The following is a 20,679-nucleotide window of genomic DNA, read 5'->3' on the forward strand; positions in this document are numbered from 1 at the left end:
GACTCCACTTAATTGAAGCTCCAACTCTACACATGCTAACTTGATGATTATTCCAGTAAACTATAAATAACTCATCCTAACTGAAGTCTAACTCATGAGGACAATTCGAGATCTTCAATGGCTAAGGCACAAGCCAGAAGACCACATTTTCAACACTCCCTCTTAGCAAGGAAGGTACTTCTAGAACCTCTTCCACTTGGATCTGTCTACAACACTACCATGTTATCTGTTGTTGCAGCTACTCCCTTTGAACTAGAAGATTGCCCTGCTTCCTGTTGTGTAATCTAATCTGAAGACTTGTTCTTTCCAACCATGCTCTGCGAGTCTATCACCTCAAATCATAACTGCCATGTAACCTGTGTATCTCGATGGCCGCTTACTCTGCATGAAGGTTGTAATGGGAGATCCAACTCTCTTCAGATCCTCCCTAAACAACTCGTCTGCCCATTTGGCTCAAACTCTCCCTATACTAGGAGTCACTAACTAAGTGGTTGCCTCCACTCACCCTAGGCTCTGCTCCTCATCATCCTGTTGGTCGGCCCAACTGCCAACTAGTCGAGACTCAAATTGAGATACTAGTTGAGGCTCCATCTCGAGTAGCTTCTTCTCGGGTACTATAATATGCTCTTGCTCTAAGGACTCCCTTGGAGCTTTTCTCTCCTCAACCACCACTTCTCTACTATGCACACTTCCTGCCTTGTTGCTCAATGTTGCACCTGTCTCTACATGGAACTTGTAGAGATTCTTCATCCTCACACCTATCTGCTACACACAACTAGAAGCTAAGTGCTTGATGTAAGCCATACATCTACAGAAGATGACATCATAACCCTTGTCCTCAAGGCCAGCTACTGAAACAAGGTTTTGCTTCAGGCCTGGAACATAGAGGACATCTCTAAGATAGAGAGAGCTACCTGACTCCCTCTCAAAACTGACAGTACCAACTCCCCTAATTGCATATTTTCCATCATCTCCTATCTAAATCTGAAAATGCATGTCCTTCTCCTTCAAGTGGCTGAAATACTTCTTGTTCTTGGTCAAGTGGAGATGCTCCTGAATCAATATACGATATGTTGTTGTCTAATGAACTTGCCATGCAAGCTATCAATGAGAAATATTTCTCGAACTAGGCAACGACATGATCCTTATTGGACTCCTTTCGATTAGGGCACTTAGTGGCATAGTCCCCAAACTCATGGCAATGGAAGCACTTGACCTTGCTCAGATCCTTTTTCTTCTTCTTCTGACTGGACTTGGCCTCTCCTTGGCCCTTCTTGCCCTTGGCTCTGCTACCTTTGTTTGCCACATTGTTCTGTAGTCAAACTGATGAAGACTCCACTTAACTGAAGCTCCAACTCTATGCATGCTAACTTGATGATTATTCTAGTAAACTGGAAATAACTCATCCTAACTGAAGTCTAACTCATGAGGACAGTTCGAGGTCTTCACTAGCTAAGGCACAAGCCAGAAGACCTTGCTCGTTACATTTTGAACAGACAGAGTTTGTAGTATTAAGTGGTGGACATATTACTCATTTTGTATCATTAAACTGGTATCGTGTGCCTGCGTTATCAATGCAATTGAGTGTGGCTTGGTCAGCTAATTGGTGTAGTGTAATCTACTGTTTATTGTATTATACTTAATATCACTATTGTCAAAGATTGGAATTAAATAGGCATCTGGAGAATTTGGTCATATATTTTTGATAACCCTGAGGACAAAAATCCCCTAGGGGCATTACATGGCCCAAACAGTCCCCAAGGATAACATCCAACAGAGCATTGGTCACTTCAGAACAATAGATGACATTTGAGGAGGATACCCTTTCTCGGCCACATTTCTTGCTCTTGGCAGCCAGCTCCAGCAAACCTTGACATCCTCTCTTGGCTCAGCACCAATGATTTGATCTCAGCTTTTACCAGCTCAGCATGCACTCTAGCATTTAGTTTTTAGCTTTCCTTTTAGCCATCTTCCTATATTTATACCTACACAGTTATTTCTGCCTTTGTTCTAGGAGATACCTTGACAACTTTCACACACTTGTATTTTTCTCTGCTCCATGTACTTTTTCAGTACCCTACTGACCTACATTTGTGGTCATTTCTTGGACATTAATAAAAGTATCATATCCATCTTAAATTATATTATATGCTATTTTCATTACGCCTATTACATAACAGGCAGGCAGCCTTAGAGAATTCATTTATGACATCAAGCACCCACGCATATTCATCCCTTTTTTCTTACCTGAGTTAGAAAGACTGGCCATAGCTTACCTAAGCATCGCAAAGAGTCCTGAATGGTCAAACCCTCACAACCGTTGCTTTGTGTTAGATACTGAATTAGAAATTCCTGTAAAGGTCTAACATTCCCACCTTTGGTCAGATTTCTGCAACAAATAATACATGAGGATTCTGACGAACGTCAAATTGTCCAACTACTAACAGGGAACTAAACCACCATTTGTATGTCCAATATTCCACAAGAACATACATAGCTTAGCAGACAATACAGCCCTCTATGATCTAATGCTAAATGCTACATTACTAAGCAGTATTTGCTAGTCACCAGAGGTTGAAAACTGACAGGACGCATCTTTGATATGAAGTACTTTCTTGCATGACAACTTACATGCAGTGGCAATAATATCTAGTTTGCATTGACCATTTATATGCTACTATCTAGAGAATTATTGTGTCCTCTGACCATCATCAAAAAGGTGTTGAAAATATTAAAATAATCGTTATATAGCTGGAAATTCAATCAATTTGATGCATAGGTAACTCTGCTTAATTGTGAATTCCAGATTGATTGGATTCCACATCTGAAAACTGCAACTATGTACCTTGGCCTTTATTTGAAAATCCTATTTGAATAAATGACAGCAGACTAGCCAAACATCACAACTAACTTATATTTTGAAACAAAGAAATGTCAAATTAAAAAATCTTTAACAATGCAAATAAGATGAATTGTACATATTTTCTACTATAGTCTCTCAAAGAGATATATTTACCATGTTACTTATTTCTGCCTCTGCAAATGCCTTTCCATCAGATAACATGGTCCACACAACTTTATCAATGGCCCAAGAAATACGCATAGCAAATGAGGGACTTTTGTTCTTCTCCTTCTCCATCAGCCGTTGATGTGCAGCCCTCTGCAGAGCCAACCTTAATGATGCAGAAGCAGCCTTTCTAGCTTTATGTTTATTTCCCAACTCTTTTTTCAGCTTTTGAACCTGGACATGGTATGAATTGGATTCTTACTTAGAAGGGACAAATCAATGTTTCCGCTATAGTGGAACTACCACTGTATTCTATTTCAAAGTTGTACGATTTAAAACTTTGTCTAGCATAACACAAGTCATGAAATTTTGTAAAACATATACATTCAACGGTAATTCTCATATATGACATGAAATAGAAGGGTACAGAAATTCTTTAAAAAAAGAAAACTATTTCTTAATACCCCACCTGCCTATTTTCCTCCTCTTATTTTCTGTGTGTTCCTTTCCACCACAATTACTGTTACTTTTCTCCCCGGGCTATTAAAGGAAATAAAAATAGAATAAAAGAATAAACTTTAATATCTAGATTTCAGGCTCCATCTTATTTTTTTAACATTTGGAGCCAAAATAGTTCTCTCATTCCGTCCCATTCTCTTTTTTCCCCTCTTATTCACAGCCTTATCTTCCATCCTGTCTTACTTTTTCCCTCGTCCGTTTCCATTACCAACATCCCATATGTCTCATATTATATCACGTTCCCCCACACCTTGTTCCCCATCCCTCAACATTTCTCTCCTATCCTACACCCTTTAACTCCCCACCCTTCTATTTCCATTTTGTTGGTCCATTACATTATATTTCCCTTCCCTATTCATTTCTCACCAATGTTGCGATAATCACGAACGAGATTAAATCAGCGAGGGTCTGGAAAAATCAGGATAAACTGGTAAAAATCTGTAAAATTAAACAAAAAATACAATTTTTTGTGGTCTGATAGCAATTTTTTCCCTAAAATGATTAAATCGGCAATTTTTTCAAAATTAAAAAATTGTCGATTTAATCAACCAATTTAATTGTTTCAGGGCAAAACTGTGACTTTTTGAAAAAATAAAAAAGTGCAATTACATCGCGATTTTCGCAACATTGTTTCTCACCCAAGTTTCTTGCCCTTCTCCCTCCAATATGTTTCAATGCAGTTGTTTCATTGCACTATATTTCCCTTCCCTATTATTCTTTCTCACAAGGGTTTCTTCCCCTTCCTATGTCTGCTCCTAGTATCCTACATTGTTCTGGAATATGCCCTCATTAATCCATGAAAGGGCCAATGCTGAAAAGTACTGAAGAAACACATAGAAACTGCAGAAAGAGCTGAAGAGTAGATGTAATGTGCACAGTGAAAGATACAGTTGCTTGCAGAGAAGCCTGTGAAGTTTTTATCAGGCCAACCCACATTGCGAATAAAAATAGGTCTTAAAAAAACATGGACAGTTAATACCTAGGTGCGAATTTTTAACATTAAAACTTCATAATATTTGTATTGTTTCAATTTGGCATTGTTTACAAGGTAATGAACAATAACATTACTATATGTTTTTTATGGTTTCTTTAATGATCATCTCTGGTTTTGAGAATAAAAGAGTTAAAAGAACAGATTAGTTTCCTGTGACTGCTAGATTTTGTAAAAAAAATGTGCATACCATCAAGATTCCATTAGGAACAAAATGTCCTACTAAAAGCAGACATAGAAGGCCTTAAATAACAAATGTAGTCTAAAAATATGTGCCTTTAAAAAGTCCCATCTTCAGTTGTACCTAAAACAGCTACAACTAGAATAGAACTCGTATGCAAAATGAATCAATTACAGCTTACACTACTACATATTTCGTTTAGCTATGTCTGAATGCTTAAAAGGAGAAAACTAAGTTGTTAGTATGAGGATAAGCCACAATAGTTATATATTTACAAAAGAAACATACAAAATCAGTAGCAATGTGCCTCATATGTTATACCCGATTTTTAATGATGCTATCACATTGTGAAAAGACAAACAAGGCAAATGGAGTTTCTCACCAGAGCAGCTTTTCCACTGGAAATCATCCAAAGAGCACCCGCCTTTTCTGGAGATAAATCAGTCTCTGTTAAGCTAAGGAAATCCCCTGTCACCGAAATGGTCCTGACATCGGCAAGAACCAGCTTACATTCTCTTTCTGCTTGCTCAAGTTTAACACGGGCAAGCTCCACCTCTTCCACACCATCAGGAACCACCTCATCTGTCTCTTCCTCTACGCCTTCCTCATCATCACCATGGTATAGAAGGCTGCTCTTTCGTGGCCTGAACCATTAACATTTAATGAAGTGATTGAACAAGGCGGTATGCAATAAAAAATTAAAGGAAAGATTACATGTACTGCACCCTAAATTCACATAACTAATATCATTATGCTTTCCTTTTGCAAAATCATAAAATGAACTTGCCAGACAAAACTACCAGATCAGTACAGGGACAAAAGACAGTATAATTGAACAAACATGTTAACCGAGGATTTCTGGGCATGTGTTGACTGGTTTGACCGCAGGTCTGATTAGGGTTTGACCAGTCTTTCTCTCTCCTTTGACCGAGAGTTTGACATCATTTTGACTGGGTTTGACCGAGCAGAAAAGGCCGCATTGTTTGACTGGTTGACCGAATTGTTTGGACCTAATTTGACCATTGACCAAGGACTGGTTAGGGCTGTGTTGACTGCTGTTAACTTTGACTGGAAATTGCAGATCTGAAGTTTGACTAGATTTGACTTTTATACTTTATTGGATATTGGTTGGTTGACTAGGTTGGTCAAGGCTTTGACCTTTGACTAGTTGTTGATGTACTTGGAATATGTATCTCTCTGCTGAACATTTGATGACAATCTAATAGAAGAAGAATTTGGAAAGGGTTTTCCCCCTTGTGGGGTTCTCCCCTGGTCTTTCACCAAATCTTTGTGGCTCTATTGTTCTTGGCTGTCTTCTATTGTTCATATGGTTTTATGTTCTATCTACAATTGCTTATTGTTATTGGGTGATTGAAAATATACTAGATAATTGATTGCTATTGGAAGAAGAATTGTTATATGTGATTGTCACAGCATAGAACATTGAAAAATTAACATGGTATCCGAGTTGAGGTGAAGACAAACCCAAGGAGACAAGAGCAATCACCCTTTGAAGATATCTTATCTGCTGCTGAAGAATACTTGTCTTGCTCAAGATGACTACCTCATACTTCAAGATGAAGGTATCAAAGGAAGAAGGGGTAACCTTATACCTTATGAGGGTATCTCAAATAAGAGATCAACTACAAGAGCTAGGAGAAGTAATGTTTGATCGAGAGATGACCACCAATGTGCTCAATGCACTACCAGATGAATTGGGCAACTTTGTGTCTAGTATCTACGGAAAGAAGGAAACCACCCCATTCAATGATCTATGGTCATTATGCAAAATTGAAGAAACCAGATTGAAGGCAAAAACGATGTTGGATCAAGTGAACAAACTCAAACATTTGCAGCTATGGCAAAGAACAAAGGAAGGTCTCGAAAAAGATTTCAAAAGAAGATTGGCATGTCAAAGATCCAATGCTATGAATGTAATGAATATGGGTATTTCAAAAGGAACTGTCCTAAACTCAAGAAGGACAACAAGAAGAGAAAAGAAAGAAATGAGGCCCATGTCACCGAAGAAGTAGAAGAACCAGAACATAAGAAGTCAAAGAAGGAAGAAGTGATAGACGTCCACTATTAGAAGGTCTCTCACACACAATCAAATTTAAAGCATATAGAACTTAGAAGTCATGATGGAAAGCATCACAAATATGATAGGATGCATTATAGCATAGATTAAGATGACATCATCATAGAGGCATGGAAGGATCGCTGAAAAAGAAGTTTATATGGTTGAGGCAGTCATCATGATAGAAAGGAAGTAGCTCATGGCATCTTCATTGGAAGCATATAGGGATAACCAAATTAACAGTTCGAATGATTGAAAGTTATCTAAAAAGATAGGAAAACAAAGAGATCATCATACATCATCACCACTAGAAAGGAGCATTTGTAGAATGAGGATCATCAATATCCTCAGTTGGTATCTTTGTTAAAAGATTAACCTCTACTTAGAAGAACCATCTGCCTAGCAAATAGACTACATTCCATCTTATGTAGAATCCACTTAGAAGGATGAAGGTATGATGACAAAGAAATGAAGGATGTCAAGCTGGTTGAAATATTTTCATCTTTAAGCAAGGAAAGGAAGCTGCTAGAAGGAAATCTAGATGACCAAAAGAAGGAAGAGGTATGTGTATAGATTTGATAGATAAAGTCATGTCATCATATAGTAGTAGATAGAATGGTTGAATGCTCTATCTCATAAGCATGGTTGAAGAAGTAGGGACTCCTTATGAATGATACATGAAGGTATGAATACAATATACCTTGAACTCTTCTACATATTGACAAGATGAAATCAACATAATATGACCTCATGGAAAATATGAGGTGGTTGGCAACTATGGTTACTATGATGAAGGAACTATGTATGAAAGATCCTGAGGAAGCAATATGTGAAGAAAAGTGAAGGAAGAGTTCCTGAAAGATATATCTATAGTCACGTAAAATAAGATACATGATCAACATCTGATAAAAAAAAGGATTAGCTATGACAAATCCATGAAAAAGGTATGAAGACCCTAATATGTATGCTGGAAAAGAAGAACCTTGGTAATATATGCCTTGGAGATGGATTCATACATGTGCAGGATGTTGATGTTGCAAGAAGTTGATGTCAAAACAACAGGCCATCATAAAAAGGTAACTCTAATTTAATGTTCATTTTTTATTTTTGAGATAGCATCTGGTTTGGTTGAAACAAGGCTACTGAAAGAAGGTTGTAGAAAAGTCACCTACAACTAGTAATCATGAGATTGGATGGAAGATCCTGAAAGAATCATGACTTGGAAGAGGTAGTTGTATGAAGGATAGCCAAATGTGGACTAGAAGATCACTTTTCGATGAAGAGAAGAATGACATAACTATCGGTTCACCATTATGTTTCATTGAAGGGAAGTGATGGAGAAGATGGTTGATGCCCTACAAAGAAGTTATGAAGAAGATGGCTCGATGATGAAGAAGTTGAAGTTCATTGATAACATGATGAGGAGCTCTACAAGTAGCTAATAGTACCATGATCTCCACCAAAGAGCAGATAGTTGTTGTTGGTAACAAGTCCCTAGTTAAGAGGGAGTTTGGGCAAGTCCCTAGTTAAGAGGAACTTGGGTATATTCCTTTTACAAAAATGAGTAGATCCTCCCTAGTTGAGAGGGAGAGATAGACACATCATTCTTGTCTTCATGTCATGAAGAAAGAATGGAGGATTGGGTAAGAATCTGAGATCGATTCTGATACTCTTTGAGGATGAGGTAGGGCATCCAATAGGCAAGAGTAGTCGAAGAGGAAATTCCATGAGGATGTGTAAATCCAAGATGGGAATGGTCCTAGAACGACATACCTTGAACATTCGGATGGCGTATGTGCCTTGAGAGACAATGATGAAGGTGTCTATAAATCATTTGTCTCCCCAGCATTGTCCTCTAATCTTGTGGAGAGACAAAGTGGTTAGTTAAGCGCTTGCTATGTGACAATGTTGGTTGATATGATGAGATGTAATGATATAAGCTTAGAAGATAGCTTATGAGATGGCTTACCAATACGACTCTTCTAATGAGAATTTCCAAGTACCTCATATGTATTATGAATACCTCCCTAGTAAAGAGGGAGTGTTGACGATGTTATAAAATGTAACTATGTTCGGTCTTCATTAATGTACTTGAGTCATTATGTAATGTACTTGTCAAAAAAATAAAGAAAAGAATTTTTATTATTGTAATAATGACCTATTAAAGCATGGGTTTCATGCTTGGGTCGTCATTATATTAGTCAAAGTCCCCATTGACGACTCCTAGGACTAATATTGAGTTTATAGAGTCATTGTACATTCAAAGAGACCCTTCTTCGGCTTTTGAATCATGTAAAAAGGTTTTGTATTGAGTCAAATATGAATTATGTACCATCCACATCAAGTCGGTAAAAGAAAGATCAAGCCGGCCTCAGAACCCTAATTTGACCCACAAGAAGCCTATATGGTCGAAGTCATTTGAAGCATCAACTCTCAAGCAAGTTCGATAGCTCAAGAAGACTTGGAGAAGTGTGATGTTTGTTGCTAGGAGCTCGAAAGAAGTGTGAGTTTGGGGAAGTCTATAGAGGAAGAAAATTGAACTTTTGGTGCCTCTCTATCTTTGTTTCATGGTTTGGACTGGGAGATCGAAGTCTCCTAAGATTTCGTTGTTGTCAGAAGCTGCCTGTTGTCGAATTTTGCTGCCTAGTCAAAGTTGCTGGAAGGGGTTGAAGATCTATGAGGCTGACTTGGTGTAGAGGGAAAGTTTGATCTTGGTCTAGGGTGTAGAGTCTCAAAGAATACTATTGAAAGGAAGAATTATCTTGACTGGGTATTCCCCTCGAGGGGGGTTTTTCCCTGGCATAGTGCCTATATCTTGTGTCTCTTGTTTTGTGATCTTCATACACACATAATATGGTAATTGCTTGAAGAAAGATAAGATAATAAAGAAGTAAAAGAAGCCAACACACTCACAAGTAATTATCGAGAAAGGAGAATCAAACCCTAATATAATTACTTTGATTTTCCAACATAAAAATGTAACTAGGTTTGATCTTCATAAATATAAAATGTACTCTTGATTCTTGTATATTGTAAAAAGAAAGAAAAATTATTACTATTATTTTTGTAGCATGAGTTTCATGCTTAAGGTCAATTTATTTGTAGCTCAGGCACCCATTCAATGCTTCTAAGGTTTGTCATAGAGTCAAGAAGTCAATTGAGTCATTGTCATATATGAAAGACCCATTGGGCATCTTGTATTATGTCAAGAAAATGTATTTGAGTCATAAAAATGTCATAAAGACCCTCCAAGACCTAGTCAACTTACAAAAGACAAGTCAACCTACAAAAGTGTGAAGTCACCCTCCAAGAGATGTCAAGTCGGCCTAGAGAGGACCTCCAAGAAACCTATATATAAGAGGTACTCGACCTCATTAGTGAATCATCCAAAAAGTTCGATTAGAGACAAGCAAAGAAAAGGAGAGATAAAGGAAGGAAGAGTGAAGCATTTAAGTACTATTTTTGGGCCACCTTCATCTCACACGTGCAAGTAAACTAGGGCATATTTTGCAGCAGCAATATCGAAATTGCAGTCACTACAGAAAGCCGAAAATTTGAGGTCATAAGGATCAAGATTGCAGGTCGAGTTATTAAGGAAGAGAAGGCTAACAAAGCGCAAGAGAAAGGAGGCAAAATTCACCATTATTTTCTCACACGTGTCAGCTAGGGTTTTTGCAATAGAGGCCGAAAATTGCAGTCCCGAAGCAGTAAGCCGAAATTCTGAAGAGAGGTTGAAATCTTAAGTATTGGAGCAAGTTTGACTGGCGTTGACTTTGTAGAAGAGAAGCTCATCAACGAAGAGGTTGACTTGGTCTTGGAGGGGTCTTTGTCAAGGTTTTAGTTCTTGGAATTCGTCATTTTGAAGATTCTATAAGATGAGAAGAATTCTTGTGGGTTTTCCTCTCAAGAGGATAGATTTTGGCCCTGGCTAGCAACCTATATTTTGTGTCCTCTTGTCTCTTTGATCTTCATAGTTTGGTAGTTATTTTATGATAAAAGAACACTATAATAATCAAGTAAAGAAGAAGTTAACTACAAGTACATCAAGTTAAGTAAAAGAACATCACAAGTTGTTATCAAAGCAAGAGAAATCGCCCTAATCTAGTTACCCTAGATTTCTCAACACATCTATTGGTACAAGTATCTTGCCTTAGGGGTTGGGTTTAGATCTACATCCATAGATCTAGATCTCTCATGATCTAACAATTCATATTTTAAGTTTGAACAGAAATTGTGTTAAAATTGGCAACTAGGGCCAACCTCCACATGGGTCATCTTATTTATGACAACTAATATTTTTCTTGGATTCCTCTCTCTGAGAGGTGTAGGATTGACCTAATGATCATCCGATTCCAACAAGTAAAAATGAAGTTATGAATTTATTTATGTTATGGACAAATTGTCAAGGTCAGCCAGCAAGCAAAATAAGCATTCAAACCCCCCAGCTCATCCTCAACGTTGCATATAAAAGGAGGAGACCTCAAGTCATTTTATCATCATCTCATCTTCACTCATCTCTCTCTCCTCACTTGATTGGGTATGCAAATTTGGGCCACTGTCTCTCACACATGCGAAAGAAGGAGGATTTGTTTGACTGTTTAATTGCAGGATTGTTGTTTGACTGCGTTGACCTCTAGCATTGACCTGTTTTGACTGCGGATTGGGTGAGGTATCTTCTCCTTAGCAGGCCGTAGATCCGGGCACTAAAATCGAGGTGATCTGACCTCTCATTTGACCAGTGTTCACTGCCCTAAGTTTGGCTACAGTTTGACTTTTGTTGACCAATCTTTGATTGGACTTTTTCGAACTGTTTTGGGATGATTGGGCTTGTTGTTGAAGACTGAAGTTGACTGGGTTTGACCGAGTTGTTTAGAGGAAGGATTCTACCCTATTTGACCAGCGTTGACTTTTCTGGGTAGGGATTTTTTGTTGTTGTCATAAATTATCAGATTTGTAATTTGTGCTATCTCTCTTTGCTGAACTATTGAAGAATATAAGAAGAATTGATCAAGGGTTTCCCCACATTGGGGTTTGTTCCTGGTTGGTGCCACATCTTGTGTCCTGTTAATGTTTATGTTCTATCTGCATTTTACTATCATGCTGATGTGATTGCTAAACTGGATATTGATATTGGGCTAATAAGGAAATTAAAGTAAATTGCTCTTAAGCATAAACATACCATTGTTACCTAAAATTAACATGGTATCAGAGTTGTGGTGAAGACAAATCCCAAACAAGAGTGAAAGAGCAATCACCAAACACAGTTGGACAAGGACAAAAGGCTCAATGGGTTCCTCATCCCACTTCTCGGCTAAAGACAAGCTCTGTGAAAAGTCCGACTATCATGGATGAAAGATGTCCATTGATTTGACCTCGGAAGAACAAGAAGTATTGGACTATGTGAAGGGTAAAATCCCTGAGCCTCCTTCAAATGCATCGGCTGCTGCAAAGACCAAATACAATAAGGTTGAAGTCAAAGTAAAGAAGATTATCAGAGATTACATTGACAAGCGTCTGGTGGCCTACATTTTCAATTTGAAGTTTGAACACCTCCAAGGAGATTTATGACAAGTTGGTCAGCGTGTTCAAGGTTAGTGATGCAAATCAAATTTTATTTCTCAAAAATAAGTTGAAGGATATTAAGAAGGGCAAGGATGGGGATATTCAATCCTACTTCTTAAGGATCACTGAGATCAAGAATGATCCACTTTCGATTGGAGAGGTCATTCCTGATAGGGAACTTACTATCACTACCTTTGGAGGACTCCCACCCAAATGGTATATATTTAGGACCACTATTCTCAATAATAATCGAATTCCAAGGTTTGAAGAATTGATGTCTAGATGCATTCAAGAAGAAACAATAATGGTGGAGTGAAATGCCTTCTAATAGAAGCAAGTTAGCAACCCCATTGCTTTCTTCGCTCATGCCAAAAGGAGAAATAATGCAGGGTCTAAATGTCATTTCAATGGAAAGCCTGGATCTAAAGGTGGAAGGAAGGGCAGGTGCTTTGTTTGCAATAAGTTTGGCCACTATGCAAGGGAGTGTCCAAATAGAAGGAACACATCACATGATGATGATCAGAATCATTCCAGGGGCAACTTCAACAACAACAATCAAAGGAATGGCGGATTCAATGGCAAAGGAAAAAGGAATGCGGGACATCATGGAAATGGTCAACCCTCCAAGAAAGTAAGGAACTCCAGGTATGAAGAATCAAAGGTTATTAACAATAAGCAAAAGGAATACTATCTTATATCGGCCCTCTCCACTACCTCTCCACAGGACACTCTAGGGAATTGGCTAATTGATAGTGGTGCCTCAAGGCACTTCACCGGATACAAGGAATCTCTCTCTAATCTAATAGAGAAGGAGACAAACTTGGAGATTATCCTTGGAGACGATGCCACCTATCTCGTGAAGGGAGTAGGGAATGTCACCCTTCAATTGAATCAAGGTAACATGATTCATTTACAAGAAGTTCTATATGTACCTAATCCCAAGAAGAACTTGGTGTCCATTTCGGTAATGGAAGACAAAGGATACAAGGTGGCATTCATCGATGGAAAGGTACGTGTTTGGAAAAGGAATTTTAATGATGCTTTTACTCTTGGCTTCAGGGTTGAATCATTATATCAAGTTGGAGGAAGTCCATTGGGAGCCATGTCTTGTGACACATCTTTACAATCTGAACTATGGCACTAGAGGTTTGCCCATCTTCAATTATAAGGCTCTACCCGATGTGAGACAAATGGTGACAGGTATGCCCGAGTTCAAAGTAGAGCATGAAGGTGTATGTCCGGGATGTGCCGAAGGAAAACTTACAAAGGGACCATTCCCCTCAAGTAATAGCAAGACCACAGACATATTGCAATTGATCCTCTCCAACATATCTAGTATGATGCCCGTAAACTCTTTGGGAGGATACTTATATTATCTCACCTTTACGGATTATTTTCTTGCAAGACCTGGATCTACTTCTTGAAAAAAAAGGACGAAGTGTTCACCTGGTTCCGTCACTTCAAAGCCATGATCGAAAATCAATCCGAGAAGAGAATCAAGATATAGAGCACTGATAATGGGACTGAGTATGAATCAGGTCCATGACCGGGAATCTCATGTATGCAGGTTGAAGAAGGCTCTCTATGGCTTGAAGCAAGCACCCCGGGCTTGGTATGAGAGGATTGATAGCTATCTGATGAAGTTGAGATTCACTAGAAGTGAAGTCGATCCGAACCTTTACTTTAAGGTTGAAAATGATAAACCTCTCATACTGATACTTTATGTGGATGACCTCTTTCTGACAAGTGCAGACCCTCATTCACAAATGTAAGAAGGCATTGGCTTCTGAATTTGAGATGAAGGACCTAGGATTGATGCACTACTTCCTAGGGTTGGAGGTCTGGCAAAAGCCAGAAGAAATTTTCCTATCTCAAGGAACATATATTGTGAAGATATTGGAAAGATTTGAGATCGTGGACTGCGAGCCTGTGACTACCCCGATGGAACTTAACTTCAAGAAGTTATGTGGTAGTGTTGTTGGACCTGAATTGGGAAATGCTTCTGAGTATCGTCAACTCATAGGAGCACTGATGTTCTTGGTGAACTCTCCTCCGAACATATGTTTTGCAGTTAATACGTTGAGCCAATATATGGTTGAGCCTCATTATATACATTGGATTGGTACCAAGAATCTTCTGAGATATCTTCGGGGCACAATCACTCATGGACTGAGATACATTGCCGAAGATGTGAGGTTGCATGGTTATTCTGATGTTGATTGGGTTGGCAATGTGGTGGATCGCAAGAGCACTTATCGGTGTTGTTTTTCTTTGGGTTCTGCTTCCATATCCTAGATGAGCAGGAAGCAGAAGTCGATTGCCTTGAGCACCGCTGAGGCCGAATACATAGCTACTAGTATGGCATCCTGTGAAGTTGCTTAGTTGAGGAAACTCTTTAGTGAGTTGCTTGGACATGTGTTGGATACCACCGTAATCCTCTGCGACAACCAGAGTGGGATCCGATTATCAGAGAATCTCGTATTTCATGATCGCTCCAAGCATATAAATATCATGTACCACTTTATTCGGGATATAGTACAACGAGGAGCAATAAGACTCCATCACATTGGGACCAATGAGCACGTCGCCGATATTCTGACAAAGCCCCTAGGGAAGGTCAAGTTCTTAGCCTTCTAAGAACAACTTGGAGTCATGGACAGACCCTCTTCTGAGGGTCCTGTATGATATGGACATTGAGCTCTAGGAACTATGAGGGGCTTGGGGTACTTCTTGGAGCAATGAGCAACCATAGGGTGAGTGGTTCAACCTTCCCCTAGTGGTTAGCTGTGTACAGGGTGAGTGGTTCAGCTTTCCCCTGTGATACCCCATGGCGACATGTCGGCAGGATGAGTGGTTCATCCTTCTCTTGCTAAGACATACTACTCATGTAGTATGGGACTCAAGGGAAGTACCTCTCATCTGGCCAATGAGTAGGGAAATGAGGACAGGGACCATAGTACTACCGATGGACGCATCGTGTACTACCGTACTCCCTATGCTAGGATGACCGATATTGATTTGGGACCAATTGGAACCGACTTCGAGTCCGTGAAGTGGTATGAGACACTCTCTTTTGATTGGAACTGACTTCGGGTCAGTAAGAGTGGTATGAGACACTTTCTTTTATCTAGTACTGACTTCAGGTCAGTAGAGAATGGTATGATAAATTCTCGATCACTTCTTCTTCTTCATAGTTCAACAGGAGCAGAGCAGAGCAGTGCATTGATGGCAGAGATAGTACCAACTGGCAGATGGAGTTCTCCCTAGTTGACGGGGAGTGTTAAAATTAGCAACTAGGGCCAAACTCCACATTGGTCATCTTATTTATGACAGCGAGTATTTTTCTTGGATTCCTCTCTCCGAGAGGTGTAGGATTGATCTAAAGATCATCTGATTCTGACTTGTAAAAATGAAGATATGAATTTATTTATATTATGGACAAATTTTCAAGGTCGGCCAGCAAGCAAAACAGGCATTCAAACCCCCCAACTCATCCTCAACGTTGCATATAAAAGGAGGAGACCTCAAGTCATTTTATCATCATTTCATCTTCACTCATATCTCTCTCCTCACTTGATTGGGTACACAAATCTAGGCAGCTGTCTCTCACACATGCAAAGGAAGGAGGATCTGTTTGACTGCATTGACCAAATTGCAACAATGTTGTTTGACTACGTTGACGTGTTTTGACCGCTGATTGGGTGAGATATATTCTCCTTAGCAGGTCGTAGATTTGGGCTCTAAAATCAAGGTGATCTAACCTCTCATTTGACCAGCGTTCACTGGCCTAGGTCTCGCCGCAATTTGACTTTCGTTGACCAGTATTTGACTGGACTTTTTCAGATTGTTTTGGGCTGATTGGGCTTGTTGTTGGAGGCCGAAGTTGACTAGGCTTGACCAAGTTGTTTAGAGGAAAGATTTTGCCATGTTTGACCAGCATTGACTTTTTTGGTTAGGGCTTTTCTGCTGCTATGATAGATTATCAAATTTGTAATTTGCACTATCTCTCTCTGCTAACTATTGAAGATTATAAAAAGAATTGATAAAGGGTTTCCCCACATTGGGGTTTGTCCCTGGCTAGTGCCACATCTTGTGTCCTCTTGTCTTGGCTTGTCTTCTACTGTTTATGTTTATGTTCTATCTGGATTTTACTATCATGCTGATGTGATTGCTAAACCCGATATTGATATTGGGCTAGTAAAGAAATTGAAGTAAATTGCTCTTAAGCATAGAACATACCATTGTTACCTAAAATTAACAAATTGACAAGTACGTTAGCCCTTGGACTCCAAGTTATAGACTGTGGAGAAGAATCAACCGTGTTTGGATTCTGAGCTTTCATTTTGCAAGGTACTTTGAAGGAGGGTTTTGGCCGATGATGAATATAAACACATCATTTATTTTAAAATCTCTCAAAAAACCTAATCACTTTCTCTTGTGCAATAATGAAATTTACATGATAATAAGGGAAAATTTTATTTTGTATATAGTGTAAATATTTGTAAAATAATTTTGAATCTAGCACTTGTATTTTAAATCTAACCCACTTTTAATTTTGTATAGCATTTGGGGTTTTGCGGTTTTAAATTTGAAATTTTTGTATATATTGGTATTTCGGGCCCGTTTTCTTTAGCCCCCCACCAGATCGAACACCACGCAAAAGATCACGGACTTCTTAGGGCGCTACCATCAACGCAAGGCACCAAAAGAACCATTGATCAACCCACAGATACTGAGACCAAATCAATGCGGTCCCGGGGGGGCCGACCCACCAGATTGCACCCGCACTCCAGGATTGGATGCACCCCTGGGAGGCACCCTAGAATCTCCAGGGGACAGCAGCGACAGCCCAGTATGCCCACAGGACAGCAGACTTTGACAAGCTTCTCCCAATTTTGTTCTCTCGACCTCGGATGATAGGAGTAGGGACAGGACAGGAAACTCCCTTTTTCTCCTTCTCCTTCTCCTTCTCTGCTTCATCGCAGAGCTCTATTTCGAAGCCGAGAGTTCCTAGCTTCTACATTTACATTTACTTAGATTATAGATGTATTTTCTGCTTTTTTTTTTAAAGAAAAGTTAAAGGGGACCATTTGGTCCACCAGCTTGGCATGTCGTAATCATTGTACCCGATAGTCTCATTGACCTATTATGGTCATTTGTTGGACATTAATAGAATTATCTTATATTATCTTCTATTATCTTATCTATTTTTTCATTTGTGCAGGTGATAGCTCAAGGGTTTGAAGAAGTAATTAATTTTTGGGCCACTCATCCAAGAGAAAGGGGCTTATCTAGGCCCTAGAGGGTAAGATGTAGCCTTCCCAACTCCCAGTAACTCAACAGTCAGCCAAAAGAAGGAAGTCGCTAGCCTTTTGAAGCCTTTTGCAGTGTTTGTCTCGTTAAAATTTGGTGTTTGCAAGGGGTCGAGTTCACTTGAAGGGGTGTCGTGGGTGGTTTTAGGCCCATTTTAGACTAGCCGCAGCTCCTAAGGACTTTTCCAAGCTAGTCACAGCCCTTCTAGGGCCTTGCAACCCTAGCGGCAGCCCTTTAGGGCTTAGCAGCAGGTATTAGGGCCTTTATTGGGCAGGCTGCAAGCCCTTGTGGCCTCAATTTGGGCAGCCACAAGCCTAAGGAGGGCCATCCCTCCTAGCCGCAGTCCCTATAGGGGCATTTCTCTTAGTCGCAACCCTATTGGGCAATTCTTGAGGTAGCCGCAGGCCTTGGAGGGCTTCTAGCCCTAATCCAGAGCCCTACTTGGGCATTTTTTTCATTGAATCAGTCTTTGTGGCATATTTGTGAGGCTTTGGCACTAATTTGACACTAATCTTTGTGGTTTATGCCTGGGGTAAGTTTAGCAATTGTCTGTAATTGATTTATATCATTTTGGGCCATAAATCTTGGGTTTTCCTTGCTAACTGTTTATTTTGCAGACTTGCTAGCCTCTTTTACAAGGGTTTCAAGGCCTAAAGTAGCTCAACAATCCATCCATTGTCATAAGAGGGTTTATCTATCCTATTTCAAGTTAACAAATTGTGTTGCAGGTGTTTGAAGAAGTTCTAGTCCATTGGAAAGTCAACTAGTCATAAAACTAGGCCTCTAGGCCTAAGGATTTGGCTCTTCTACCCTCTTCCTCCTCACTGTTTTGCAATCAGATCTGAAGTATTCATGTTAACAGTGGTATAAATCTGATCTCAACATCCTAAAGGAGCCCCAAAATACTCTCACATAAACCTATAATCATTGCACATCTAATCTCAATTGATAAATCAATATTTATGCTATAGTGTTTTAGAGGTCTGATATCTCTGATACAAGGTCTGATATAAGCACTTTAAAGTCTGATCATAAGCATAACAGTCGTAAAGAAGGTGTTTAAAAGGGTCCTAAACTCATAAGGACTCATTCCTAGCTCCTAAATCATTGTCTAATGCTATTGGAAAAGTGAAAATCATTGTCGTTATTGTCTAATGCTATTGAAAAGTGAAAGAAGCGGGCTGCGCCTAACTGTGATCTCTGAATATCCATATTGTCTTGCTGGTCATTAATTGCATTTCCATTGTCTTTTGCATTGCATCATTGGCATTGCTTTGATTTGCATCTTAAGACTTGCACATAACTCATTGGTGCTTGCATGGCAACCTCATCTAATCTGCTTGTAAGAAATTACTAATGTTCTAAAGTGGCTAATTGTTAATGCTATTGAAATCACTTGGTTGCATCGTGCTCTTGTAAGTAAAAGCACATTGGAATATTTTTGTCTCTTTCTTGTAAGTAACCTATTGTTTCTAATTGCTAAGTAACATAAGGTATTGGTTACTAATTGGATGAGAGCTGTATCTTGTTTCATGGTTCAACAACATTGAGATCTAAAGATAAACTTGTGATATCAACTCCTTTGAACATTAGTCATGAGCAATATTGTGATCTCAATTGAATAATACTATCACTAATATTGTTTCATTGGTATTGTTTCCTTTTGTTTCTAATTTGCATATCAAGTGTAAATGATTCATTAGTTTGGTGCTCCCTGCTTCTCATTAGTTGTTCATTCATTTGAGCACTTGTCATTTTGAGATTGCTAATCATTGGATAGATCTTGTATTGGACACTAGTAATTTTGTTTATTTGCACCTGCCCTTAATTGAGACTGTTTATATAATTCCTCTCTTTAAGTACTTATTTGTGCTCTTGTGTTGAACATCATAAGCGTTGAAATTCAACTTAAAGTATTTAAGAATCATCTAATAATCTCACTTACGCATTCACTCATAATTTGCACTTCATCCTAGGATTAGTTGTGCATTAATTAATTTGCCACCAAGCATAAGCTCGGTTGAAAGAAGATAGGACCACCTTTCTCACCCAGCTTAGGCAGGTGCCCTTTCATGAATGGTCATGTCCTTAGAGACATGACTCTTCTATACTAATCACTAATTAATCATTTGTTTATTATAATTTATTTTTACATTATTTATATATATTTTTATTCATAACACTATTATTTATAATTGGGGGCAATGGAGTGGCCTAGGGAAACTAGACATGACTCTTTTTCTCTCAAGATTGATTTTCACAAAGCCTATGATAAGTTTGACATATCATTTATTACAAAGGTGCTTTACAGCCTTGGTTCTCCACAATTTTGTTGCCATGTTGAATACCATCTTATCCAATTCTTCAATTTTGTTTCAGAGAACAACAACCTAACTTATTGAATCCCTCTACATTGCGCAATTAGACAAGGCTATAGACTTCCCCATTATTTATATGTTTTAGTAAGTGCCTTAACTTATTAGAGTCAGCAAGGAATCAGGATCAAAGGATTAAGCAGTTTCATCTAAATAAGATAGTGTTGATTAATGTCCCTATAAGATGAAGGTAGAGGCAAACACTAGACAATAGGCAAAGTGCAATACTATTGTTGATGATCCCAATATAAGTGATGACAGAACATTTCTTGTCATTTTAATGTTCTTGCTCATTTATTCATAATGCTCTCTTTCAAAGTGTCAATATAATGTGATATTATATCCAGTCCCTTTGTCGCTCTCTCTGGGGAATGATTAACTTGACCTAACAACTCATTAGTTCATTTCCCTTTATTGAATCAACAGGTCTCTTCACTAAACACTCACTCAACATCCATACATACATAAACACATATATACATAATACACACACACACACACATATATATATATATACAGTGTTCCACAGGGACTCGCCGCGCCCCCCCCCCCCCCAGGGGTCTAGTTTCCTAGCTCCCCCTGCTCCAGGGACTTGGGGATGAGAAGGGGTCGTTTCCCCACGCTCCCAAAAAACAAGGTACGCAGGGGGACGTG

At 39.0% G+C, this 20,679-nt stretch overlaps 1 protein-coding gene across 1 annotated transcript in view; it reads right to left on the reverse strand.

Annotated features, from left to right (window-relative positions):
- Window positions 1–20,679, reverse strand: part of LOC149145505 (protein SABRE-like) — a 366,058-nt gene that overhangs the window by 156,461 nt on the left and 188,918 nt on the right. Inside the window, 2 exon segments of the mRNA XM_089452896.1 lie at window positions 3,017–3,241; window positions 5,081–5,342. Coding sequence (XP_089309022.1) covers window positions 3,017–3,241; window positions 5,081–5,342 — 487 coding nt within the window.

Source organism: Pinus tabuliformis, chromosome X (genome assembly GCF_031772625.1).
Source record: "Pinus tabuliformis cultivar Carrire ecotype Pingquan chromosome X, CPIR1, whole genome shotgun sequence".
In the NCBI taxonomy this organism is placed as follows: Eukaryota; Viridiplantae; Streptophyta; class Pinopsida; order Pinales; family Pinaceae; genus Pinus; species Pinus tabuliformis.